This window comes from Lissotriton vulgaris, chromosome 4_1 (assembly GCF_964263255.1).
Source record: "Lissotriton vulgaris chromosome 4_1, aLisVul1.2, whole genome shotgun sequence".
NCBI classification, from domain to species: Eukaryota; Metazoa; Chordata; class Amphibia; order Caudata; family Salamandridae; genus Lissotriton; species Lissotriton vulgaris.
This window is the reverse complement of record NC_141691.1, coordinates 1,640,957,983-1,640,985,407: the sequence shown is the minus strand read 5'-3', so window position 1 is coordinate 1,640,985,407 and position 27,425 is coordinate 1,640,957,983. Positions and strand designations below refer to the sequence as shown.

At 43.4% G+C, this 27,425-nt stretch overlaps 1 protein-coding gene and 1 long non-coding RNA gene across 2 annotated transcripts in view; one reads left to right on the top strand and one right to left on the bottom strand.

Moving 5' to 3' along the window:
* Positions 1-1,407, top strand: part of LOC147724347 (uncharacterized) — a 31,840-nt gene extending 30,433 nt beyond the window's left edge. The window contains exon 3 of the long non-coding RNA XR_015310090.1: positions 1,323-1,407. This is a non-coding gene — a long non-coding RNA (uncharacterized LOC147724347). The remainder of the gene's footprint in view (positions 1-1,322) is intronic.
* LOC147724345 (uncharacterized) overlaps positions 1-27,425 on the bottom strand; it is a 2,209,372-nt gene that overhangs the window by 1,201,560 nt on the left and 980,387 nt on the right. Inside the window, exons 18-19 of the mRNA XM_086966996.1 lie at positions 23,583-23,813; positions 1,968-2,090 (exon numbers count right to left, since the gene is read on the bottom strand). Of these exons, the coding sequence (XP_086823122.1) occupies positions 1,968-2,090; positions 23,583-23,813 (354 nt within the window). The remainder of the gene's footprint in view (positions 1-1,967; positions 2,091-23,582; positions 23,814-27,425) is intronic.

Here is a 27,425-nt window from a genome sequence, read left to right as displayed (position 1 = left end):
CTAGATTAAATCTGTATAGTTGGTTAAATAGATACATTAGCCCAAATTATCAAGTTTATACATAAAAAGTACCCAAACATTTGAGAATTCAATTGAATCCAGCCGGATTCTCTGATTTAATATATAATTTGAAAAAAGTCTTTTGCAAATCAAATACAAATATTTACATTTATAATCAACAAAATCTTTTGTACTATAAAAAGATGAAAGTGCACAGAGAAAGGTAAAGGTTTGTGCTCAAGTGATTGATCAAAGAGATCAGAGAAACTAAAGTTTCCCTTTGGAGCCTGCATCTATTATTTTTTGCCCCGCTTCCCCCCCCCCCCCCCCTTTCCCTCCTAATCCTCAGCTCTAGATTAAATCTGTATAGTTGGTTAAATAGATACATTAGCCCAAATTATCAAGTTTATACATAAAAAGTACCCAAACATTTGAGAATTCAATTGAATCCAGCCGGATTCTCTGATTTAATATATAATTTGAAAAAATTCTTTTGCAAATCAAATACAAATATTTACATTTATAATCAACAAAATCTTTTGTACTATAAAAAGATGAAAGTGCACAGAGAAAGGTAAAGGTTTGTGCTCAAGTGATTGATCAAAGAGATCAGAGAAACTAAAGTTTCCCTTTGGAGCCTGCATCTATTATTTTTTGCCCCCCTTCCCCCCCCCCTTTCCCTCCTAATCCCCTTGCCAATAGTGCAAATCAAGGACAATGGAGGCTGCGTTTGAAAACTAGAAGCTAGTAAAAAAGAATCAATTTTTTTACAAGCGTTGGTTAAGGCAGGCTCATTCTTGTATATAAACAATTCTACACTTTGTTTCTCTGATCTCTTTGATCAATCACTTGAGCACAAACCTTTACCTTTCTCTGTGCACGTTCATCTTTTTATAGTACAAAAGATTTTGTTGATTATAAATGTAAATATTTGTATTTGATTTGCAAAAGAATTTTTCAAATTATATATTAAATCAGAGAATCCGGCTGGATTCAATTGAATTCTCAAAAGTTTGGGTACTTTTTATGTATAAACTTGATAATTTGGGCTAATGTATCTATTTAACCAACTATACAGATTTAATCTAGAGCTGACTAAAAAATCATTGAACTAAGGCTGTAATTTTGTTACGTGTTGAATTTTCGTCAAGGACCATTTATTAATATAGATATGCATGTGACCTTTGTTCATTAGTAGTCATATCAAAAAGGGAGTTTGTAGCTCAGAACCTAAAAAGCAACAGTGCCTTATATGTTTTTTCTATGTATACATTTAAAAAAAAAAAGATGATGTGATTAACTGTATGTTTCTCACTATTTAGAAAAACTGTCCTGAAGAAGGTTTTTAACCCAAAACCGAAACGCTGCATCGACAACAGTTTTTCTGACAACTGCATTTTCCATGGATATGTTTTTAAATATGTTTTTATGATTTTTTGCACACAATCATGCACTGTATTGAATTAATGATGTATCTTTATAAATAATATGTTATTGTTTTCATAAATTACTGTAATTATTGATATTAATGTTTTTGAGATCGTGGTTGTAATGTGAATTTTCTGTTCAGTGTGCAGATTAATCGGGCAGCCTACTTTAAATGGCTTATACTGAGAACCTTGAACTAACCAAAACACCACATTGACATTGTGATTGGACTAATACGGTAATTCCTTTGTAATTGATTAGTGTTAACACTTCTGTATGGAAGAAAGTTCAGGATTGTGAAGAATGTCAATGATCTTGAGGGAGGTGAATGCCATACTAGGTACAGTAGGAAGGAGTAAACAAACGGCCTGTGCCAAATGGCCTAGGGTGATTGTTATATTACCATTCAATTACACCTGCAAAAGAATACATAAAAATAAATTAGCCCATTTCAGTAGAAGAATGTATAATCAACAAATAAATGAAATATATCAGGCTAAAACCTGGAAAGTGCACGGAAAGCCCTCGTAATAATTTACCTTCTGAAGGTTCTCAGCTTTGGAAATCTGTGTATGGTACTCTTCATTGGAATGACCATGACTGGATTGATAGTCTGACGAAGTTGAATGAAGCTGCAACATGGCCTCTTGTTTCACAGATACCTATGACGGAGTACAACATGTTTACATAACCTCTAACACACATCTATCTAAACAATGCTTACAAGCAACAGAAAGACTTAGCATGCATTTTGCTATTAGTGTTCAATAGGGCAATTGACCAATCTGTAGGAAATTCTTTGGGTAAGTTTATTTCTAGAGAGAGACAACAGTGTTTCTTTTTTTAAACTTTTACTTTAATTTCATGATAACAAATGTCAACTACAGCTTCCAAATACAGTCTTTATAACATGTCATCTGAGTACCAGCACAAGGAACAATTCAATGCAAGTTATTATGATCCATACCAATGATTCAGTATCTTTGTTGATACTGATACATATAGAATATCAACATTAGTAAACAAAATGGCTCATAAATAGTACTGTTTAATTGGCCTTTGACATTCACAGTGACATCAGATTTCATATAGGAACTCTAAATATTTCTACGTCAGGAATAAAAAATCATTTGACCAAGCCTGCAATGGGTTACATATTCACTTTTCAATCATGCATACACTTTTACTCAAATGCAAAAATGTACCTATCAGCATACTATGACACTTTTGAATATATTAAGCTTACTATTACAAAATCTCCAACAAATACATTAAAATAACTATTACAATATACACAACACAAACTACTCAAATACATAACATTTAATACCCTCCAAAGCTCAAAGAAAACCGTAGCAACCATGTCGCTTACTATATAACATCCAGCCTCATGGAGTCCATGAAAAACATAGTCTTAGGAAATTTCAATTTTGAATTGGTCAGCCCCAAATAAAAATTCAGCATTACATTTGAGAACCCTGCCCAACTCTACAACCTCCTTGAACACTACTCTCAGTTCACAAGTAAAAAGTAGAAGATATTAGATCTAAATTGATAATGATACATCAAATGTTTCTCTCACGTCCAAGTCGAATGGCCAGACAACGTCTATTACACTTAACACATGCTCTTCCATCGAAAAATTAAGCAGATTATTCCCAGAAACTCTTAATTAATGTAACTACACTTATCTACTGACAAAAATCATAAAGTACAATGCCACCATCCTGACAATAACAGATGAAGTGGCCCTTCTCCAATGAAAAAAATATGACCAAACCAGCCTCGGTTTTCTAATGCTATTTATGACAAAAGATGAATGATCAGAAATACTGAAAAAAATGGCACACAACTAAATCCCCCTTCTTGATCTCCAAAGAAAAAAAAGACGATAAAAGATAACACACAGCCATCTCATTGGCCAAATCCAAATTTAAATAGGGTCAAGGAAACACACCAAAACGATGTGTTCTATCTTTGGCACATTAAATTAAACACCAGTTCTGAGAAGAAAGCATTGTCAATGCTCTCACTCATTTTACTAACAAAATAGTTCTCATCTGAAACACATGCTTAATCCTACCTCTTCACCGAAACCAAAAAACAGCAGGGAGATTTTCCTACTCACCAAAATTGAAGAATTACTTGCTATCATCAAAAAATTCAAACCGATAAGCCGCTACCTTGACTAGTTACCTGCCACTAATGTCAAGGACGATTTAATTTTTTTTAATCAGCCTGGTGTAGCTTAATCCATGTCTCCCGCTCCAAAGGCACCTTCATAAACTCTCTATAGATGGGAAAAAAACAACTATTCCAAGTAAACCAGACCACCATGTAGACATGCTTTTCAACTTTTTCTGGGTTGTAAACCAAGCGCAGCTAGACAGAAACTACAGAAAAGATGCATCATTAATCAATCGAGAAACATCATAACTAGAGAACATGATCTGGTAGATCACCAATCAGGCTACCATCTTTAGACGAGAATTCTGGAAGACGTCTGAACCATCTTGGACAAAGGGAACATATTCTTCTAAGCTTATCTGCAGCATTCAATACAGATGACCACTGGAAGTTAATTCAAATCTTACAGTATCACAAGAGATTTAGCGGCTCTGAGTCTGATCATCCAGAAGGCAGGCATTTGCTCCCACCACTGTTTTTAGGACACGCTAATATACCTAAGTGCATCAACTGTTATGGAAATCTCCTCTCTGTGAGCCTGTAGGAAAAATCTCTACATCTGTTACTCAACGCAGAAAAAACAGAGGGCTTCATTTAAACCATGGTGTGAGATCACCCAATAAATTTAGAGATCTCTGCCAAGTGGGTCAGTTTCAATCTATGTTATCTTTTATACAAAGCTCTTCAGCCTAACATCCATACTCACCTTTCTGAATTACTGCACATTTATAGTGGACTAAGGGGCATATGTAGGTAGGCTTTTGCGATTCGCAAACGCCGAAATTCGCCAAATTTTGGTGTTTGCGAATCGCAAACGCCCCTTTGGTATGTAGGTGGCACTTAGCAAAATAAGGAATCGCAAAATGTGCGATTCCTTATTTTGCTTTTAGCATTTAAGGAATCACAATTTTGTGATTCCTTAAATGCTATGTAGGGGTGCCTTAAAAATTGCGATTTTGGCATAAGGAATCGCAAAATACCACCTACTTCAAGTAGATGGTATTTTGCGATTTCCTTTAAAAAAGCATTTTTTTAAAAAAATCAAAGTGCCGTGTGGCGCACAGACATGCCCTTAGGGCATGAATGTGCGCCACATGTACTTACAGGCACATTCCAGGTGTGCAACAGGTGTCCTTTGGACACCCTGGCACCCTTGGAATTGCGATTCTCAAATTGCGATTTTCTCACAGAAAATCGCAATTTGAGTATGTATCCCCATTCATTCCTATGGGCCTTTTGGTCCATAGGAATGAATGGGACACTCATTTCTTAATTGCAATTCGCAATTTACTAATCGCAAATAAGGAATGTTAGAGAATGGCAAAAAATTTGAGAATTATTACCTACATTCCATTTTGCTATTCTCAAACAGCGATTCCTTAAAAATCGCTATTTGAGAATCACAAAATGGAAATTACCTACATATTCCCCTAAGAGTCCTCAATCATGGTAATTATCTACAAATGGAGTTAATCTGATTTGAAAGATCTCTCATCCAGAAGTTATCCTTAACAGCTGCTGTAACTGCTGCCTGAAAAACCTATCACACAATAACAGAACAATTTTTATGATAAGGTCAAATATATGAAAACTGTGCTGCTATTGTACCCTATTCCATTTGATACTTCTTCAGTGAAGATGTACTCACGGATGCAGATCTGTTCCCACTTTTGAAGACCAGTGGTATGTAGTCTCATCAATCAATCAATCAATCAATCAAGCATTTATAACCCGTGAGGGTCTCAAGTCGCTGGGGGGGCTGCTACTGATCGAAGAGCCAGGTCTTGAGACGTCTTCTGAAGGCCAGCAGGTCCTGGGTCTGTCGCAGGATGGTGGGGAGATCGTTCCAGGTCTTGGCGGCGAGGTAGGAGAAGGATGAATGCCTGCATGAATGTAGGCAGTCAGGACCCTCCCTGGCCCTGACTGCCTACATTTCAGGCGCCTGCCTGAATGTAGGCAGTGAGGACCCTCCCTGGCCCTGGCTACCTACATTTCAGGCTGCTCTATATGGAGTTGTTTGGTTTTTGCTCAGTGAAATGCCTAAATCTCCTATTTTCTCATAAAAATACCAGGTCTTCAGCATCTACTAGGTATTACATTATTCTGGTGCCTAGAGTAGGCCAACCCCTAATTATAGCTGAGGGACTGGGCAGAACCAGTTTTCTTCTGTGGTCTCAGTGGAGAAGTACAATGAAAGGAAGATTTTGTAACTACTGTACCTTTGTAGTTTCCTCTGCTTCCTGAAGTAGGTCACAATATTGTTCCAGATGTAAGAAAAAAAGGTGCCTACATCATCTCTCTCTTTCCTCTGTCCATGCTCCATTTCAAGTGACCCATTTACCTATCTAATATAGGTTAGCATATATTTCCTATTTCACATAGGGTCGAAACGCCATCAACTGTTAATATAGGCTTACCCTTAACCTAGCTCTTATGATTGTATAAAGTGTTGTCCAGTACATTGTTGAATTTCCTATGGTCCCCTAAATGTTCTAAAGTAAAACCTTGCACATATGTTACATAATATGTCACTATTAGCTTAGGTTCTAAACGTTTTTTCACTGGGACACCTCTCACTATTGTTTATTTATTGTTTGTTGCACACAAATGTTTACATTTCTAAGTTCTATGCTTAGTTTGCCTACTTACTATATAAACAACTTTACAAACTGATGAGTCCTAGGTGTTTGTGGCCAGCTTTCTTTCTGACATCAATTTAACCCTGCACATTGCCATTGAGCACATTTTATTATTAATAACAACCTTTAGTAGTCCTCAGGCACAATAGTAGTAAGAGCAAGGGTTTCCATACTGATTGATTAGATTATTTTTGATGGGGAGATTAAGTCTGACATTAATCAATCCTCAAATACCAGTATTCAACATCTCGGCTGCCCTACTCAACACCCGGTCAGCTGTTAAACATCAGTACGAGCTATTTGACTACATTGACACGCATGAACCTGATCTCTTGTTTTTAACCGAGACCTGGTTCAGAGCGGACTCCCTGCCCAATGTTCTAGCAGCATTGCCCCCCTCACATTCTGCCATTCGAGCAGATCGGCCTGAGGGCAAGTTGGGCGGAGGAGTAGCCTTGATAGCTCGTGCTGACCTGCACTTTCAGACCCTTCCCTCTCCTATTATCCCTGAAGTTGACTAATTGGTAGCACGCTCGACCTCATACCAAATCCCTTTGACCTGCGTCCTTGTTTACCGCCCTCCTCAAACCACCTCATCCTTTATTTCTAATTTTCAAGATCTCCTGGCGACACTGGTGATAAATAATTAATCAGTCTTAGTCCTAGGGGACTTTAATTACTGGCCCAACGATCCCGCCGAAACCTCTTACTCCAAAGATTTCACTGACCTTATGACTAGCCTTAACTTTGTACCTCACATTCATAGCCCCACTCATTCTCATGGTCATGCACTGGACCAAATCTGGGCCCTAAATGTCCCCACAAAGCCCCCCACCATTTCCCCCTGCCTCTGGTCGGACCACTCCCTCATTACCTTTTCCCTTGCACTATCCCCTGAGGCTAAGCCCCTGCTTCCCAAGAACACTTGGATTAGGAAATGGGGCAAAGCAGACATGCCGTCTCTCTGCTCGTCCTTGTCCGAGTCCAGCCCTGACCTTTCAGGCCTTGCAGCCTCAGCCCAATTGGAATCCATCAATAATTGGCTGACTAAATCGGGCGACGAATTCGCTCCCCTGAGGCGGATTACGGTCAAGCGAGCCCATGCAGCAAATAGGTGGTTCCACTCTGACCTTAAGGTGAAAAAACTAGCGGCACGGAGAGCTGAGAGAGCTTGGAGGAGAGCCTACAACCCCTCACTGAAAGCCGCATACCACTCTGCCTTACAGATTTACAAAAAAGGCATTCTTGAGGCTAAAACAGAATACTACTCAGGAAGGATTTTAGCGGCAGAGTCCCAATCCAAAGAGATTTTTGCTACCGTCCATGAACTGGCAGCATCCGACAGAGTCACGACAACAGTCCCTCCCTCACAACATCTCTGCGATTCGCTGAATGAATTTTTCATTGAGAAGGTCGCACAGATAAAAATCAATATACCACCTCCTTCTCTAACCTTTGTTAACTCGTCCCCTCCCCCTTCTACTTCCAAACTGGCTAGCATCCCACTGCTGACCAAGGACTCCCTCCTTCCTCTCCTTCGACGGGTGAAGTCGGGTTCCCCTTTGGATTTTGGTCCCGCCCATGTTTTAAGAGAGATCTTCTCGGCCTGTCCCACCCCTCCTCTCACGTTCCTTAATGACTCACTAAGCAATGGTGTGGTTCCTCCCTCCCAAAAATCAGCAGTCATTATCCCGATTTAAAAAAAAAATGGCGCTGATCCCCTGTCCCCTGCTAACTACTGCCCCATTTCCCTCCTACCCTATTTGGGAAAGGTCTTAGAAACCCACGTCACGAGTACCCTGAGCACTTATGTGGAGGCAAATCAGTGCCTCTCCCCTTGCCAGGCGGGCTTCCGACCTCTGCACTCCACAGAGAAGGTGGTGATCTCAGTGATCGACAGACTCCGCGAGGGTATTGACATCAACCTCCCGCAAGCCCCTGTTCTTTTGGACCTGTCCGCCACTTTTGACACGGTGGATCACTCCATCCTTCTCACTCGTGTCAAGGCGGCGGGCATAGAGGGCTCTGCCCTCTCCTGGCTTAATTCCTTCCTGTGTGACAGGGCACAGGCTGTTCATCTCACTGGTTTTACTGCCTCCTCACGAAAGGTGGAGTGTGGCATCCCTCAGGGCTCCTCCTTATCCCCTCTTTTGTTTAATTTATACATCTACCCCCTTATCTCTTCACTACAGCAGCTTGAGGTCACGGTGTTTAATTACGCCGATGACCTCCAGCTTATCTTTAATCTTTCTCACTCTGCCTCCTCTGTTCAAAACTTTCAAACAGTCATGTTATTCATCCAAGATTGGATGAACTGCAACCAGCTCAAACTCAACCCTGACAAGACAGAGTTGGTCTTGACAGGAGGCAGTTGCAGTCCCTGGTCCCCTTCGTTCTGGCCCCCTTCACTTGGTGTCCCCCCCCTCCCGGTCCCTAAAGTTAAAACCCTCGTATCTTTCTCAATCCCCAACTATCTGTAAACCCCCAGGTGGTCTCCTCCTGCATCTTTTCCCTCCGGATAATTAGAAAGATATCCCGCTTCTTTTCCCTCCAGGCACTGAAAATAATTGTGATGGCAATGGTGCTCTCGCGCCTCGATTATGGGAACATAATCTACAACGGTGCACCGGCCTATGCCATACACCGATGGCAGCTAGTGCAAAATCAGGCTGCCCGCCTGATCCATGGGCTGCCCAAATTCCATCGAGCAACCCCACTGCAGAAATCATTGCACTGGCTACCTGTGAGGGAGCGGGCCTTATTTAAACTAGGTTGCCTCACCTTCCAGGCTAGGATGGGCACTGCCCCAGAGTTTATATGCTCGGCCATCAAATCTTACCTGCCGGGCAGAGAACTCCGCTCTACCCACATGGCACTCCTGTCCACCCCTCGCTTTAAGAAAAAGAAAGCAGGTGGGGCGAAATTTGCGGTCCTCGCACCTGTCTTCTGGAACTCCCTCCCTATGACCCTTAGATCCGCAACCTCCTATTTGGAGTTCCGGAAGAATCTCAAAACCTTCCTCTTTTCCAGAGCTTTTGATGCCTAATCTGTCCCTCTTGTTGCTGTTGCTGGTAGTAGCTCCTTCAGCGCCATGAAACCGCTGGGTATAAGCGCGCTAAACAAATGCTTTTAAATTCAAATTCAAATTCTGACATGTGCCTTTTAGTAACTGGTGTAAATGTGGAAGATGGTTTAGTTTTCTCAGCTTACTTGTCTCTTTCTACCCTGTTCTGACCAATCTTAGTTCGCACATGAAGTTGGAAAGAGCAAAAAAGCATGATATCTGATAGGCTTTAGCAGAAAGAATCTATTTAAACTGTATGTCAATTTCCATTTTTCTATGTCTAGTGCGTCATCTATAGAAATCTTCATCATGCAATGCACACCTCTGCTTGTACTACAAGAGGTTCTTCTACTTTGTGCCAGAAGCCTTAACATTCATTTCACTTCTAGGATGGGTTTACAATCATGCTCATCTTCTACAGCCACTGTTGCCGAAGTTTACCTGCTCGATACAAAAAAAGATTCACCACTACATCTATGGTTAATCCAAGCCAACATGTTAATGAATCAACGAGTGTCCTCAATAACCATCGAGTGCAATATAAATCAACTACAGATATGTTAACTGTCTCAGCAATTGGTCTGGCTACAGCTTGCAAGTATGATCTGAATTGCTTGCTAAATGCACTCAAGTGGAAACCCCAATGGCCTCTAATTAGTAACTCTGTGTGCGCGGTGCAGAAAAGCATTAGTATTGTCATAGCAAGTCTAGTAGTAAGAACTGAAGAAACAAAGTTACACACCCATATGTAAAGTGATGCTGCCTGCATTCAAAGCACCTGTCCCATAACAGTCTCACTGTGGCCATTCTAGGAACCATACCATACCTGTGTATCTGTATTACTACACACAGCCAACAGTCATTGTTTTTTGTGGTGGTTGTTGGCCGCAGTTTATTACTCATTACATACGTCATATTTGTACAACTCCCCTGGACACCTTCTCGGGCCGGGGTCGTAAATCATTATCATACATTATCACAATTTATCAGCCAGTGTCAATTGAACATCATAAATCATGGGCCATAAATCATCAGGTATCGTAAATCATTCTGTCATTGGTGTGTTGTCATAAATCGCTCTTTCGGAGCATCATAAATCATTGTCATAAAGCATGGTCATAAATCATTGGGATGTCATAAATCATTCTGTCACAAATCTGTCAACATTTGTTATCATAACTCATTCTGCATGGGCATCATAAATCATCAGCCATAAATCATCAGCTGGCCATAAATCACTGGTTTGTCTTTTTGCTCATTTGCATATCATAGGGTCATAAATCACCCTGACCGCTTGTAGATTGTTCTTTGTTGTTTTTCACGCCCCTTTGCATGTGAGGAGGAGCCTTTTCCGGGAGCCAGGCCACAACTCGCTAGCTTGCTAGTCTCTCCTGCGCAATGCCGTCTGGCGGGGGCTGGGCTGTGAGTGCCGTCTCCGTGTGCTACCCCGATTTATTGTCAGGCGTACTCACCCAGCCGTGAGGCATCCCAGAGTGGGGGGCCCTCCTTCTACACACTACCCTGTTGGTGTGTTTCCATAACAAAGCCACTACACCTTTTTTTTCCACCTTCCACCCCGTTGGGTTGGCTTAGTGCTCCCCTCGTGCTCTCCGCATTTGGGGTAGGTTCTTCCTGGAGTTAGGCCTCAGCTCGCTACCATGTCAGACTCTTTTGTGCCCTGCCGACCGGCGGGGCTGGGCTGCGAATGCCGTCTCCGTTTGCTACCCCTTCTGTTAGACTACTTCACTCAGCCGTGAGGCATCCAAAAGTGCGTGGCCTTACTCCTGGTGTGTCTCCATTGCTAATCGATGCACCCTTAGTTCTTTTTGTCCCTGCCAGCACTGCGATGCTGCTGTTGTAGGTGTGGGTGGTGGCACTCAAAAACCGTTGGTGCCGCTCCCCCAGCTCCCTGATGAAAAAGGTGAGCTGCCCAGGGGGAGCGTCACCTTATATCCCCCTCCCCCTTTCTTCTTCCCTTCGTTGAGGGGGAGGAGAGAAATTGCCTTGGGCGCTTTTCGCCATGCGGCGATTCCCGGCAGCGCTGACCAGCGCAAACCGGATCATTTCCTTTTGGGCTCAGGCGGCCATTACCGCGGCCTCTGCAATAACGGCCTCACTGTGCCCATCCAGGAACCATACCATACCTGTGTATCCGTATTACTACACACAGCCAGCAGTCATTGTTTTTTGTGGTGGTTGTAGGCCGCAGTTCATTACTCATTACATCCGTCATATTTGTACAACTCCCCTGGACATCTTCTCGGGCCGGGGTCGTAAATCATTAGCATACATTATCACAATTTATCAATCAGTGTTATGTTATATTATGTTAATGAAAGCTTGTAATGCGCACTGTCACCGAAGGTTTCATGGCGCTAGTCATATGTGGTGTAGTTACAGAAGACCAGTTAGAAGGATTGCCCGAATAGCCAAGTTTTCAGGGCCTTTCTAAAGCCCTGTAGGTTGTTACAGGACCTAATTGCAAGGGGAATGGAATTCCAGAATCTGTCTGCAAGGTAGGAAAACCTGCGGCCTCCCTTGCTTTTCAGTTTGATGGTCGGTATGGTGAGTAATTGAAGGTGGGCTGATCGAAGATTGCGGGTAGGGACATGCTTTGTGATCAAGCTACTGTGAAATTTTGGGCTGTTACAGTGCAGCCCTTTGAAGACTAGGCAGCCCATCTTGAAGGCAGCTCGTTTTGCCACGGGCAGCCAATGGAGCTTTTGCAATGAGGGCCTGGCAGATTGCCATCTTGGCTGTTTGTGAATTATTCTTGCCGCCTGATTCTGAACCATTTGTAAACGGGTAAGCAGGACCTGAGGTAGTCCGATATAAAGGGAATTAGAAAAATCTAGGCGTGAGAGCACCAACGCAATCAGTACCTGGACGAGGGCTGCGTGAGATAGCAAGTGAGCAATCTTCCTAATTTTGCTCAGTTGGAAGAGGCTAGTAGAGACCACTGCCCTGCCCCCACATGACCTCTAAGTGAGAGATCAGCGTCGATGACCAGCCCTAAGCTTATCGCTGTAAGGGAAGGGGTGGGAGGAGATCATAGTTCGCCTGGCCAGAAATGTGGTCCCCAGTAAGCGGCACTGTTCCCGGGCAGCACCAGTTCCGTCTTGCCCGGGTTGAGTTTTAGCTGGTTATGATCCATCCAATGCTGGATATGAAGCATCGTAGATTGGAACTCAGCGGCGGCGTTGAGGGAATCCAGTGGGAAGATGATCTGAAGGTCGTCGACATAATTAAAGACCGTTATTCTTCTGGCTTTGAGTGATTGGATCAGAGGCCGGATATAGAGGTTTAACAACAGTGGGGAGAGGGACGAGCCCTGCGGGACCTCACACGAGGTGGACAATTTTGGGGCAGTAAAGGCACCAAGACGTACTGCTTGGGATCTGCCTGTGAGAAAGGACTTTATCCACTTAGAGGCCGGACCATGTATGCCTGCTTGTTCAACACGGTGCAGCAAGATGTTGTGATCAACCGTGTTGAACGCTGCCGGCAAGTCCAGGAAATGAAATGAAATGAAATGAAAATAAAATTTGTAAAGCGCTACAGCTGCCCTCAGGCGTCCAGGCGCTGTGACTAAACAAAAATGCCCTCAGATGAACAAGAAGCACGAGGGCTTGGGGGACCCCCCTGTCCGCGTTTGCTCTCAATGTGTCCAGTACTGCCAGAATGACTGACTCCGTCGAGTGAGCCGGCCGAAAACCAGCTTGGTTAGGCTCTAAAAATCCTGAATTTTCTATGAAGTTGGAGAGGCACCTAGCCACGTGGGCCTTCAGGAATTTAGCCAAATAGGGGAGGAGGGAGACAGGGTGTTAGTTAGAAGGGTTCGAGGGATCTGCCCTAGGTTTCTTTAGGAGAGATAAATACATTTGGTGCAGGGATCAACACACTCCAACCACATTGGTTCACAAAATAGTGGCATTTCTTTAACCCCTTGCCTGCTGATGATGAGCCCAGCTCGTCATGAGGCACAGTGGAGCTGTCCTCATGATGAACTGGGCTTTTCATAACTGCCGAGCCACTCCCCCGTTCGGTGAATTCCACACCTGTGCGGACGTTCTACAGGAGTGGGTGGAGTCATGAGCTCAGCTGCACTGTGCCTCATGACGAGCTGGGCTCGTCATGAGCACCGTGGCGCCGCGCGCGGCCCCCCTTCCCCCCCGCGCACAGGAGGGGAATTACCCCACGTGGTTAAGGGGTTAATAAAATTAGGTCACTCTTCCTTATTTAAATAACAGATGTTACTTTCGAGGAACACATGAGGGAAATGTGTTGTGTGAAAAGACAATAGGATCACTTGTCCTGTGTAACCAGGGTTCTAAATTTTGTTCAGTGTACCAATAAAAAACCCTCATTCACGTACAGAGGATGGGATTGGCTGTACGAGCATTTTTAATCCACATTTTCCTATTTTTTCACTGACCCCTGAATCACTGATCACTACTGCACCAACCAGGGGTTCACCTCCGGGTGGAGGAAGCATAAGAACTGACCCAATGATTATGCAGTCACATCTATACGAGTCCGGGGGAGAATCAAGATATACAGCCAATCCCATCCTCTGTACTTGAATGAGGGTTTTTTATTGGTACACTGAACAAAATTTAGAACCCTGGTTACGCAGGACAAGTGATCCTTTCTCCTCTTGATTTTTTGCATTACGACAAGGAAGCCGAATGGATCACAGCTTCTTCTTTCTCTCTCCCCCTCCTTGATTATATGAACAGACAATAGGCCATGTCTCAAACTGTTCTTCAATTAGACATAAGAAGGCTTTAAATTAGTGGCACAAGAGCTTCTATGGGGTGAACATGCTAGTCCAAGTTAAAATCTGAGATAAAAATGAGATATTTTATCAACAAATGTATAATACTTCAGTGACACTGTGAGACATTCAGTTACTTTCTGGTTGTCTGGGGTGTGAGCCCTGGCCAAGCAGCAACCGCAATCCCTGTCAGGGTAAGGCACAAGCAAATCCCAAATTAACCTGTGCTTACCCCCCCCCGATAGCATGGCACAGAGCAGTCAGGCTTAACTTAGAGACAATGTGTAAAGCATTTTTGCAACACTTCAAACAGTAATTTTGTTTTTTTTAATTTATTTATGCAGAAACACATGAGTCGGTTGGTACAGAAACACAAAAGGAAAAACAGCAAAAAGGAAGACAATTTTGTCAAACAAGTACATCTCCACCTCTTGGCATTTTGAAGCATGCAATACAAAAATGTGAATGAGCAGAATTGTATAGGAGAACAGAAATAGGAAAAAAAAACTGTTGCTAAGTATACTTTTCATGGAGGCAATCTTAATTAAATCCAACAAGAAATTATACATAATCTAGATAAATCCCCCCATTTACATCTCCAGATAATTTGTAACTAACCCCCAAATCTGTTCCCCGATCTTCTTTCTGAGGGAGCTCTTTAAGGCATAGAGACTAAGCTCCATATTGTGTATCGAAAAAAAGCGAGACCGCCAGGCTTCAAAAGCGGGCGGTTCTTGTTGCAACCATGCAGATGCAATACATAACCTGTACACTGCAGTTACTAAAAAGATAAGTTTAACATGTTTCTTCGGGATGCTAGTACTCACTGTGCCCATTTCAACACCCAATAATATCTGCATTGCTGATAATAGTATCTGACTACCCACAATTGCCGAGACACATTTTTCTATCTGAGACAACAAGGGAGCCAACACAGTGCATGTACAGAAGATGCGAACATCATCCGCTGAGGTGAACCCACACCGAAAGCATTTACATATTGCATCTCCCGACCATTTGGACACCTTATCTGGGGTATAGTATAGATTATAGATTGATTTGAAATGTTGAGCCACCAACTTTGCCGACAAGAATAAATCTTTGGCCATAACTAATGAAGTTTCTATTTGAATGTCCTGTCTGCCTAGTTTAGCACACCATTTAATGTTCTGTTGCTCTAGATCATTTTCCTTAGTGTCTAACAAATGTTTATATAATGCTCCAATCCTTACTCCTTTCATAATGTCTTCAATCAGAGAATTCGGTTTAAAGTTACCTCCCAAACCCATTACAGCCAGATACCTCCTGAGGCACAGCCGGGAGCAGCAGCGAATACCGTGTATTTTTAAACTGTTGTAATTGAAATTTTGCACTTGTTTTAAAAACTTACTCACCTTGCCTGTTGCACGATTACTGTGCGCAGGCACCCTTTCTCATTCAAAAACGAGCGCTGGGTAGGGCGAAATCGCCGGTTACCATCAGCTGTATTCCTCACGACCGGACTGGGACACGCCCACTCGAGGCCACGCCCCCTTAAGCTAAAACATACAAATACCGCGCTGAACCACAAGCGCTTAGACAGCCAGATACCTCCTGAGGCACAGCCGGGAGCAGCAGCGAATACCGTGTAATTTTTAAACTGTTAAAATTGAAATTTTGCACTTGTTTTAAAAACTTACTCACCTTGCCTGTTGCACGATTACTGTGTGCAGGCACCCTTTCTCATTCAAAAACGAGCGCTGGGTAGGGTGAAATCGCCGGTTACCATCAGCTGTATTCCTCACGACCGGACTGGGACACGCCCACTCGAGGCCACGCCCCCTTTAGCTAAAACATACAAATACCGCGCTGAACCACAAGCGCTTAGACAGCCAGATACCTCCTGAGGCACAGCCGGGAGCAGCAGCGAATACCGTGTAATTTTTAAACTGTTAAAATTGAAATTTTGCACTTGTTTTAAAAACTTACTCACCTTGCCTGTTGCACGATTACTGTGCGCAGGCACCCTTTCTCATTCAAAAACGAGCGCTGGGTAGGGCGAAATCGCCGGTTACCATCAGCTGTATTCCTCACGACCGGACTGGGACACGCCCACTCAAGGCCACGCCCCCTTTAGCTAAAACATACAAATACCGCGCTGAACCACAAGCGCTTAGACAGCCAGATACCTCCTGAGGCTCAGCCGGGAGCAGAAGCGAATACCGTGTATTTTTAAACTGTTAAAATTGAAATTTTGCACTTGTTTTAAAAACTTACTCACCTTGCCTGTTGCACGATTACTGTGCGCAGGCACCCTTTCTCATTCAAAAACGAGCGCTGGGTAGGGCGAAATCGCCGGTTACCATCAGCTGTATTCCTCACGACCGGACTGGGACACTCCCACTCGAGGCCACGCCCCCTTTAGCTAAAACATACAAATACCGCGCTGAACCACAAGCGCTTAGACAGCCAGATACCTCCTGAGGCACAGCCGGGAGCAGCAGCGAATACCATGTATTTTTAAACTGTTAAAATTGAAATTTTGCACTTGTTTTAAAAACTTACTCACCTTGCCTGTTGCACGATTACTGTGCGCAGGCACCCTTTCTCATTCAAAAACGAGCGCTGGGTAGGGCGAAATCGCCGGTTACCATCAGCTGTATTCCTCACGACCGGACTGGGACACGCCCACTCGAGGCCACGCCCCCTTTAGCTAAAACATACAAATACCGTGCTGAACCACAAGCGCTTAGACAGCCAGATACCTCCTGAGGCACAGCCGGGAGCAGCAGCGAATACCGTGTATTTTTAAACTGTTAAAATTGAAATTTTGCACTTGTTTTAAAAACTTACTCACCTTGCCTGTTGCACGATTACTGTGCGCAGGCACCCTTTCTCATTCAAAAACGAGCGCTGGGTAGGGCGAAATCGCCGGTTACCATCAGCTGTATTCCTCACGACCGGACTGGGACACACCCACTCGAGGCCACGCCCCCCTGCATTGCCCCCTTGCTATAAACATGTGCATGTGCCGGAAGCGCAGCGGATGAGCGCAGCGGGCGCGACGATTGCGCGCCGAAGGCATGCATGAGGCAAGCTCGTCTGCGCTCGTCCGCGCCAAGTCCGGGCCCTGGGCCACCCCTCTTGCATCCCAGCCACCACTGCGCAGATGCTATACTTCGGCAACCCTCCATAGACTTAGGCCCTCCGCTAACATTTGCACTCGGCATATTCTTCAAGCCGAAGACCTGCCGCTAACCTGCCCCACTTGCTCCGTACCGCTCAAATCTTAACCTTGCTCGGCGCCCACAGATGAATTTCACATGCTCCTACTAAATTGCCTCTCCCTGCCCAAGCATAGCGCTGAAATGGCCCTGCTGTTAGAGGAACACACCCTAGATATAGTGTTCCTAACAGAAACCTGGCTCACTACTGAGTCCGATCCCACGATAGTAGACGCCCTCCCTGATGGCTTTCAAATCATACGGCAAGACCGACCTAAAGGGAGAGGAGGAGGCCTAGCTATTATCCACAAGGAACAATACCACTGTCGAGTCACCTCCAAGACCATCTCGGACTGTGAGAGTATTGGTTTTAGTATCGAACTCTCACCCAATAGCTGTTTTTCGGGCACCCTTATCTACCGCCCGCCCGGCCCCCCGAAGCAGTTCCATGAAACACTGCCATCCTGCGTGGCCGATAGAGCTAGTACCTCCTCTAACTTCACCGTGCTAGGTGACCTGAACTTTCATTTTGACTCCCCTTCTGACCACACAGCTGCCACCTTACTAGAGGATCTAGCAGCTCTACAACTCATCCAACGTGTCACTACCCCCCACTCATGCCAAAGGCCACTTACTGGACCCAATTTTCACTAACTGTCCTGACATTTCAGTGGACCCAGGCATTTCCCTGCCATGGACAGACCACCTTCTGATCCCCTTCAGTTGGACCTCGATTAAAACTCTACCACCCGCCCCCCACCTCAAGGCTCAGGCGAGCCTGGTCGCGCCTCGAGGTTGACAACTGGTCCATTAAACTTGCCAGCTCACAACCCGAGAAACAGGAGGATCCTGCCTTAGCAAATCAGGCTTATGTTAATTGGATCAATCATACCCTTGACACCACTCTCCCTATGAGCAAGACTGTACTGAAGCGGCCCCACAAAACTGCCCCTTGGTATACGCAGTCTCTTAGGGACAAGAAGCGTCTCTGTAGAAGGGCGGAAAGACGCTGGCGTTTAGATAACTCAGCAGATAACAAAACCCGCTACCGTGAAACTATTAGCGAGTATAAAATCCAAATAAAAGCAGCCCAGTCCACGTACTTCGCCGATAAAATTCTGCAGGCCAAATCTAAACCCAGAGAGATCTTCCAGATCAATAAAAAGTTAACAAACCCCCCCCTGCATTGCACGTCGAGAAATCTGTCACTCAGTGCAATAATATTGCCGAGTTTTTCTATCAGAAAGTAAACAAGATTTATTCAGCATTTCCTTCCCCAAATAATAACTCATCAAACCAACCCAACATCTCCCCAATCCTTTCCCCTCCCCCCGCTCGACACAGCCTAACCAACTTTCCCCCACTGAATCTCCCCACCCTTGAATCACTAGCTCTCAGTGTCAAATCAGGTTCGCCGGACGACCCTGCCCCTCCTGACATCTTAATGGCAGCATCCCGGATCACCCTGCCCGTCATTAGGGAGCTACTAAACGCATCTATCTCCTCCAGCACTGTGCCAACTGTCTGGAAGCAAGCCATGGTCAGGTCATTAATTAAAAAGCCTAATTTGGACCCGTCTGACTTAGCCAACTATCGCCCCATCTCCCTGCTCCCATGGGTGAGCAAGGTCCTTGAAAAATATATTAACCAACAGTTGGTGAACTTTTAGGAAGATCATCACATACTAGATCCCACTCAGACGAGCTTCAGACCAAAACACGGGACTGAGACCTCCCTCCTCATGGTTACCGAGGAAACTAGAAAAATCCTGGATCAAGGAGGATCAGTGGCAGTGATCCTCCTTGATCTAAACGCGGCATTTGACACGGTCAACCATGACACCTTACTGAACCGCCTGTCCTGTGCGGGGATTAAGGATAAAGCCTGGGCATGGTTTAAATCTTTTTTGGAGAACAGATCCTTCAGGGTTTTTGATGGCGAATCCGTGTCCTCCAGCAGACCCCTAAAGTGCGGTGTTCCTCAGGGCTCCTCTCTAAGCCCCGCACTTTTCAATCTGTATATGAGACCGCTAGCCGATGTCGTCCGCCCATTTGGAGTCAAGATCATCTCCTATGCGGACGACACGCAGCTAGTGGTCTCACTGGCGCAGGAGGCAAACCGAACTGCGCCAGGCAGGCTTAGAGAATGCCTGGAGGAAGTGAGGAACTGGATGTCGTCATCATCCCTGAAGTTGAACGGGGACAAAACAGAGCTAATGCTCCTAGGCCCATCAGATCTGGCCCTTCCTCCCTCTCTGTGGCCCCCCTGTCTAGGCCCCCCCAACCCCCAAAAATAACATCAAAAGCCTCGGAGTGTGGCTGGACAGTTCACTATCCTTCAATGTCCAAGCCACGAAACTTTCAGCCACCTGTTTTGGCATCATGAGGGTGCTAAATAAAATATTTCCCCTCCTTCCCATGGAAGCCAAACAGGTAGCCATTCAGGGTCTTATTCAATCACGCCTCGATTTTAATAATGTACTCTACCTCGGCGCCCCAGAATACACCCTACGCAGGCTGCAGATTGTACAGAACTGCGCAGCGCGCCTACTGCTCAAAATCCCCCGCAGACACTCAGTGAGGGCCGGACTGATTAGCCTTCACTGGCTACCGATCTGGCAGAGAGTTTTATTCAAGGCATTATGCATAGCCCATCAAGCCTTCTGGGACATAGGACCCAGCATCACCTGCGACCTGGTTACCCATTACACCCCAAACCGAAGTCTTCGTTCCAGCCAGACCTTCTCGGCAGTGGTGCCAAGAATAAAAAGATCCAGATCTGGCGGAAGGACGTTCGCATACAACACGTCCAAGACTTGGAACACTCTGCCACTCCACCTCAGAGCTAACCCTAACCTCACTGTGTTCCGCAAACAATTAAAGACCTTTTTGTTAGCATCCTCCTATTAACTGCCTGCCTTCCCTCCTCTGCTCATCAGTAGGCTCTGGTTATTCTAGCGCTTGGACGCCTCCGGGCAACAATTCGCGCTCTATAAATCTGCAAGTTTACAAGTTAAATAGTTACGAATCTGTAGGTATTTTGCGAAATGGTCTCTAGGGAGAGAATATTGTTCTCGTAATTGGTCAAAAGATTTACAATAACTAGCATCGTACAAATCCCCCACCACTCTGATGCCTTTCTCCCTCCAATTGAGTACAATTCTATCCCACACGTCTAAAGGTAGGAAAAACGACGATGAGAATGGAGTGTACCACGTTATTTTCCCAAGGCCCAATAGCCTCCTAACTATATGCCAGACCTTATATGCAGCTGTCATTGTCTTAAAACGGGTGCGTTTGTAGTAGCTTTGTTCTAGATACTTAAATAAACAGTTTTTAACTTTTACCCCCAGCAACATTTGATAGATCGATGGACAATCTGCAGGTCTTGCTGGATCTTCGCCGGTTAATAGAATTCCCATTCCTTGCAACATACACACATAATAATAAAGTGTGAAATCCGGAACCGACCAACCCCCCACATTTCTTGGCAGAATCATGAAACGCCTAGCCCTTCTAGCCTTCCCTCCAGACCACATAAAACACATGCATACTGTCTGCAGTTGTTCCAAACTGGTCTTAGGGACTTCTAGGGGTATACATCGGAAAAAATATAAAATTTGAGGCAGAATCAGCATTTTTAATAGGTTACATCGACCCACTAATGAAAGATGTAAACATTCTGCCTGATCTACTTTTTTCCGAACACTGACTAAGAGCTGATCCCAATTAACTTTAACTAAAGAAGTTGTACAAGCTCGCAACGTGACTCCCAGATATACCACCTCCTGACATAGTCTAGAATCGGTGTAGCTTGGTATATTTATACTAAGTAGCTGGGTTTTTGCTGAATTTAATTTGTATCCCGATGATTTACCAAATTCTACGGCCAAATGCTCTATAGCCTGCATTGCCATGATGGGTTTAGACGTGGCCACTGCCACGTCGTCAGCATATGCTAACACCTTAACCTGATATATATGTACCTTTAGCGGAGTAATATTAACATTAGAGTCCAACATTCTTAAAAAAGGCTCAATGTATAAAGCAAATAGTAAGGGGGAACAGTAATAAAGTAAAAAAACTACACAAAAATGAGCCCACACTAGGTTAGAAAAATAGAGCTGAATTTGATAAATGAAACAAGACTGAAACAACAAAACTCCACTTAGTAGAACTGGAGTTAATTTTTTTTCAAGAATAAATAGTGAAATAACATCTAAAAGCAGAAAGTGCCAATTGTGGCTATCTGGTCTCACTGGACTGGGTCAAAGTCAAATGTTCAGGCCAACCATGATGGAGTGTGGGTGGGATACAGTCCTAGATTAGTCCAGTTGAAGTTTTACCTTCTGAGGTTGTGTACCAAAAGCCCTGTTAGATTTGAAGAGGGTCGCGGGAACCAAGAAGAGCATCACAGTGGTTGTCAGCATGGTATGAGGAGCAGGTTGGGAGTCGAGGACATGCGGGCTGGTGCTTCGCATTTACAGTCCCCCGTAACCTATCAATGAAGAGACGGGATGGCAGCAGCTCACGCTGGATTTCAGTCTGAAAGGTACAGTCATGGTGCGAATGGGCCATTCGTGGCCACAACAATCACAAAAGCTTGATTAAAGAGCCTGTGAGCCACTCCATATGTCTAGGGCCTGGGAGGGACTGCTTGGGGGTCAGGAATGTGCTGCAGCTGGTGCCAGAAGCTTGTTTGGGGACCTTTCATGTCCCTGAAGCTCGGATCAGAAGGTCAGTTGAATAGCCCTTAGAGTCAGACTGGGGTCCTGGGTTCAAAGAGGAAGTTGCACGTCCATTTCCTCCGGCAAGAGGGCAGCAGGTAAGCATAGCAGAGCAGCAGTTCATTTAGAGATCAGCCAGAAAAGTGGCAGTCCTTGTAGCAGCACAGCAGTCCTCCTTCCTGGCAGGGTATCAACAGGTCCAGAAGTGTCCTGAAGAACTGACATCTGAAGGCCAGTATTTATACACAGTTGTGCCTTTGAAGTGGGGGAAAAGCTTCTAGAGGTTTCCTTTTGAAGTCCCCAGGCATCTTGCGTTACCTGCCGTGGCTCCAGACTAACTACAAGCGGTATGTAGCCCTTTGTGTGGAGGCAGGGCACAGCCCATTCATGTGCAAGTGGGGATGTGCCCAGCTCATCTCTCCCATCCTGCCAGTGATGGCCCATCCAGGTACACCTAAGCTCCATATTGTGTGTAGCTGTCTATGGGGAGTATGCAAAGCTCAACTGTCAGTAACACCCAGCCATGTGAATAGAGGCAGGATACAGGCACTAAATGGCTATGGTATGAAAAAGTCAACTTTCTTAATGTGTCATTTTTAGAATTGTAATTTAAAATCTGACTTCACTATAAATTAGGATTTTAAATTGAGTTTCTAGAATTACAAAACATGAACTGGTTCTCCCTTCCCATTTGTAAATAAAACTTATAAAATGTAATAAGGCAACTCCAATGTTATCCTAGGGGAGAGATAGATCTTGCATTAGTGAAAAACAAATTAAGAGTTTTTAACTAGCTGGACATTTCAAACTTAAAAGCACATGCCTCACTTTTTAAATACATTACTCCCTGCCCACTGGGCTGTCGAGGGCCTACCCTAGGGGTAACATATAAATTAAAAAGGAAGGTTTGTGCCTGGCAAGAATTGTATTTTGCCAGACAGAAATGGCAGTTTAAAACTGCACACACAGGCTTCGAAATAGTAGGCCTCAGGTAGGTTTATAGGGCTACTTAAGTGGGTGGCACAGTCAGTGCTCCAGGCCCACTAAACTAAAACAATTTCAATTACAGTCCCTGGGCACAAGTATTGCCAGTTAACTAGGGACTTATAACTAAATAAAAAATGTGAATTGGGGATAAGCCAACATTACCATGTTGAGAGGAGAGACCACAAGCACTTTAAGCACTGTTTAGCATTGGCAAAGTGCACAAAGTCCTTCCTAAGGCCAGCAAAAACAACGTTAGTAAAAACAGATGAGGGTGTCAAAACGTTTGGGGTAAGCCCACCATAAGACACCTTGGAGACATACTTTTATTCCCTATTGAAATGCAGCATTTAAAATGGAATAAACTGCTATTGTAAGATACAAAGTGAATGACCAAACCTCCAGATCAAATGGTTTATTCTATAGAGGTGCACAGAGGTTTTAGCCCATGTGTTTAACATACTGGACAATGTTCATTGTGGGGCAAATTGACCAGAATCATAAACATAACAATACAAAATGCAATTATTTATATACTTAATTGTAAACATGTTTTCTAATGGATAATACGAACCTCCTGCTGGAGACTTGAAACAGTGTTATTAAGCGCCTCCACATGGTCACTGTACTGTACATTTTGTTCTTTTTGGTGTTTAAGATCCTCTTGCACGGACTTTAACTCTTCTGTTAATTGGTCAATGAGGTCTTCAAATGTCTCCATCTGCTCCTTCTTTTCTACAGACTGATTTTGAAGTTTTAAAATATCAGCCTCCAGTCTACTAACAACTTGTGTTTTCTCAGCAATCTGTAGGGTAACATCATAATAAAGTATAAGTAAACATGGCTGTGATAATAATATAGATTTGAAAAAATCCTCAAGTCTTAATACAAAAACATTGTTTTCAGTGTTATTTCTGTAATGGAATGGATACAGCTAGATTTAATTTTATTAGCTGTGGAACCTTCTACAGAATATAAACATGGTGAAATGAGATGAATATACAGTGAAAGAGAATATACAAATCTACTATAGGTTAAACAATTATACATCTAAGTTTTTTGTAGAACTGTACATAATGAACAATTCTCAGCACAATAAAAAACATTACTATGAGACAAAGCTAAAATTCTCCAACTGACCAAGACTGTTCCCTTCAGTCATGTCTTTATAATGAGTTCCATTTCCTGGTTCCTTCTGCAAATAACTCAAATATACATGATTGCATGTTTTTGTTGGGGAATGAGTCCCTGGGATGACACAATCTCTAGTAATTGTCCCAACGCATACAGAAGGTAAGTTCCAGTACGAGAGATTTCATCACAATTAAATGTAATTTAAAGGGAGAACTTCAGGACTATAGGTGATAAAATAAGTTTCCACATGAAATCAAAATACACTGCATAATCAGTTTGAATGTACTATGGTTTAGAAAATTTCAGCAATCCATATGGATAACCCAATTGCAACCTCTTATTTTATTATATAACATATCCAAGTGCTAGATGGAAAATCACTTCAGTACGTTTACAAACCATCCCACCACAGACACCATCCTACTTGACTAATTGGAAAACAAGTGGAGAAAGTGACAGTGGCAGGTAAACAGCTTGTTGATTGTGTATGGTAAAACTGATACCTCATTCCTCCACTAATGTATTGATAAAAGTTTGCACCTAGTTATAAAGTATTACAATTCCTTCATCTGTGATATTGCATACTGCAGTCGGTCTTGGATATCCATTAAAGAGCATCTTCGTTGGGATGTACAAAGAATCGGCTAACATGCTGGTATGAAAACCACCAGCCATTTGATTGGCACAGAATGGGTATGAAACAACAGGGATAGGTAATGAGAGCGTCTACTATATTGCCACAAAAGGTTATCTGGAGAACTGTGTCACATTACACAGAAATTACCCACATACCAGTTGACCTGGATTATAGTGTTCAGAAAGAAATCGGATATGACTTTGTATCATCATTTCTGGTTTCACATACTGCTTTGAATCTGTTGAGATCATTCAGAGATTGTGATTTGTGTTATTGTTTTCTCAATCTTGGTTTTATTTTTTTGTTGATACATTGTACCACAGCATAGTAGGTTTCTGGAGAATGAGCATGATGTATTAATAGAGGTGAATGTGCAATGAAGAGCTATGACAGTGGAGTGGAATCACAAGTGTGATGCATTGTTTAGAGAGGATATACATTCTAATAATGCATCAGATACAAACTTATACTGTAATCTTGGTAGTGTAGACACTTGGATACTGAAGGTATCCGAGTATATTGCATTACTTCAAATCATGGTCTGTATAGGAGGAAGGGGCGAGGGGGTGACTGATGTGAGGGACCAGATGGTTTTAAGGATAATTCTCACAATATGCTAGTGCCTATGCAATTCTGATGTCATGTGCTGAACCAGCTGGGATGAGTTCATTGAAGACTGGAAGCATCTAACTAAAAGCCAGGTTTCAGTGGCCAATATTGCATTTATCTAGCTGTTTATGACAAGATCTGCTCTAAAATATGTAAATTTATATTTGAGAATAGGCATCAATTATCTTCCAGGAATAAAACTGTGGTGGATGTGTTATGGTTAGAGTGTATCATGGATTAAAGGGGCCAGTGAAAGAAGGCAGCTGGGGTGAGGATTGTGTGATATCAGGAGCCTCAGTGAAAACTCCTTGAGTTAAAATAATCAGTCTATTCCAGTACTTAATATTTAGATATCTATTTATGCATTTTTGTTGTTTTTATCCGTCTCCACATGAAGTGAAATCATTTGACTTTTCTCATTATACAACTCCACAGGAAATTACATTGCTGAATTGCTCATCATCTATCTGTACAGGATCTGACATCACTGGTTTTCACCAACACATTCTTTAAAAGGAAGTGGCAGACAAACGGACTATATTCCCCATCATCCATTGTATCAGCAAGCGGAATTACTACATTTTCCATCATCCCACTGTCCAGGAAGTACCATCACTGTATTTCTTATCATCCATCTGCTCTCTCTCTACTTCTATTAACTCTTCAATGCATCACACTAACAGGGAATCACAAGCAATGGGCAGACACAGACACGGGCATTATTAGTTTAAGACTGTTAGGGCCAGGAGAGCCATGGGCGCTGAATGTTCCATTTAAAGTATAATCATGTGGCTCACCTAGCACCCAATACTGCCAGCCCTCACAATCACACCAAGACCTAGATGACCCAAACACTTATTTAGCAACTACAAAAGATATAGCCCTAACTTCGTACACATTCCACTAACTGCCATACACAGTAAAGCTGCAGAACACACATTCCAACTCATGTTCATTAACACTCGCTCTGTAGTACTCCATGCACCAGGCATCACAGACCTCATCACCTTTGACAAGCTTGACAGCCTCTTTATCACAGAAATATTGTTCACTACCACAACCTCGCATATGCTATATGTCCTTCTTCCCACAGGCTACATACAGCATTTATTGTGTGTACCAAACACATAAGAAGGGAGAAGGCCTCACTGTCACCCATAAATCCTCCGAGTCATACACACTTGGCAAGCAAGAAACACCGAACTTCAATGAGCTGCTGATGTGCAATTTCCCACTTTCTGCACTGCAAACCACCACCTTGAACTTCATCTACAGGCCCCCCTGGCAGAACAAGGCTTTCATTGATAAATTCTCAGATGTCCTCACTACCTCATCTAACCAACACGGCCACACCACCCACTTGGATGACCTCAACTTCCCAGACAACACAAGCTCAACAAATAAGATACACCATCCTCAACCTCGACATAACATTGTACATCATGTCACACTATGAACACACTCCAAAGACCAATTATTTGACCAGGTCTTCTCATTATCACCTACAATCCAATTCAAACCACCCACACCTCTGGACTGGACTGACAATTTGACAACCCTATCTAGTGCTCAGCTTACTCACAGCAAAGCAAGTTCAATCCAAAGGAGAACCTCAAACCTTCAAATATTTCTCCATAGACAATCTAATGTCTGAACTCAACTCCCACCCTTGTAACTTCATGTCTGACACCAACCACATAAACACCTTTTCTTCAGCTGTTTGAAGATCCACACCTCAATAAAAAGATGCAAGTGTAAGTCAAAACCACATACACCGTGGCGCTCTAAAGGCCTTGCTATAAACACATGATCTATCTACAAACAGGAAAAAAATGGAAGGAAAACACAACTCCCAATGACTTCATGATAGAGGTGCCCCTCTGAGCCATCAAAAGCATAGCATTAATTAAGAATAGACGAAACACAAAAATAATCGATGTATTTCAACTTGATCACAGAAGTAATTGTCACTGTAACATACTGATTTTCTTTGATTCATAGGGGATATATACTTAATTGCATTTTGCCATAAAATAA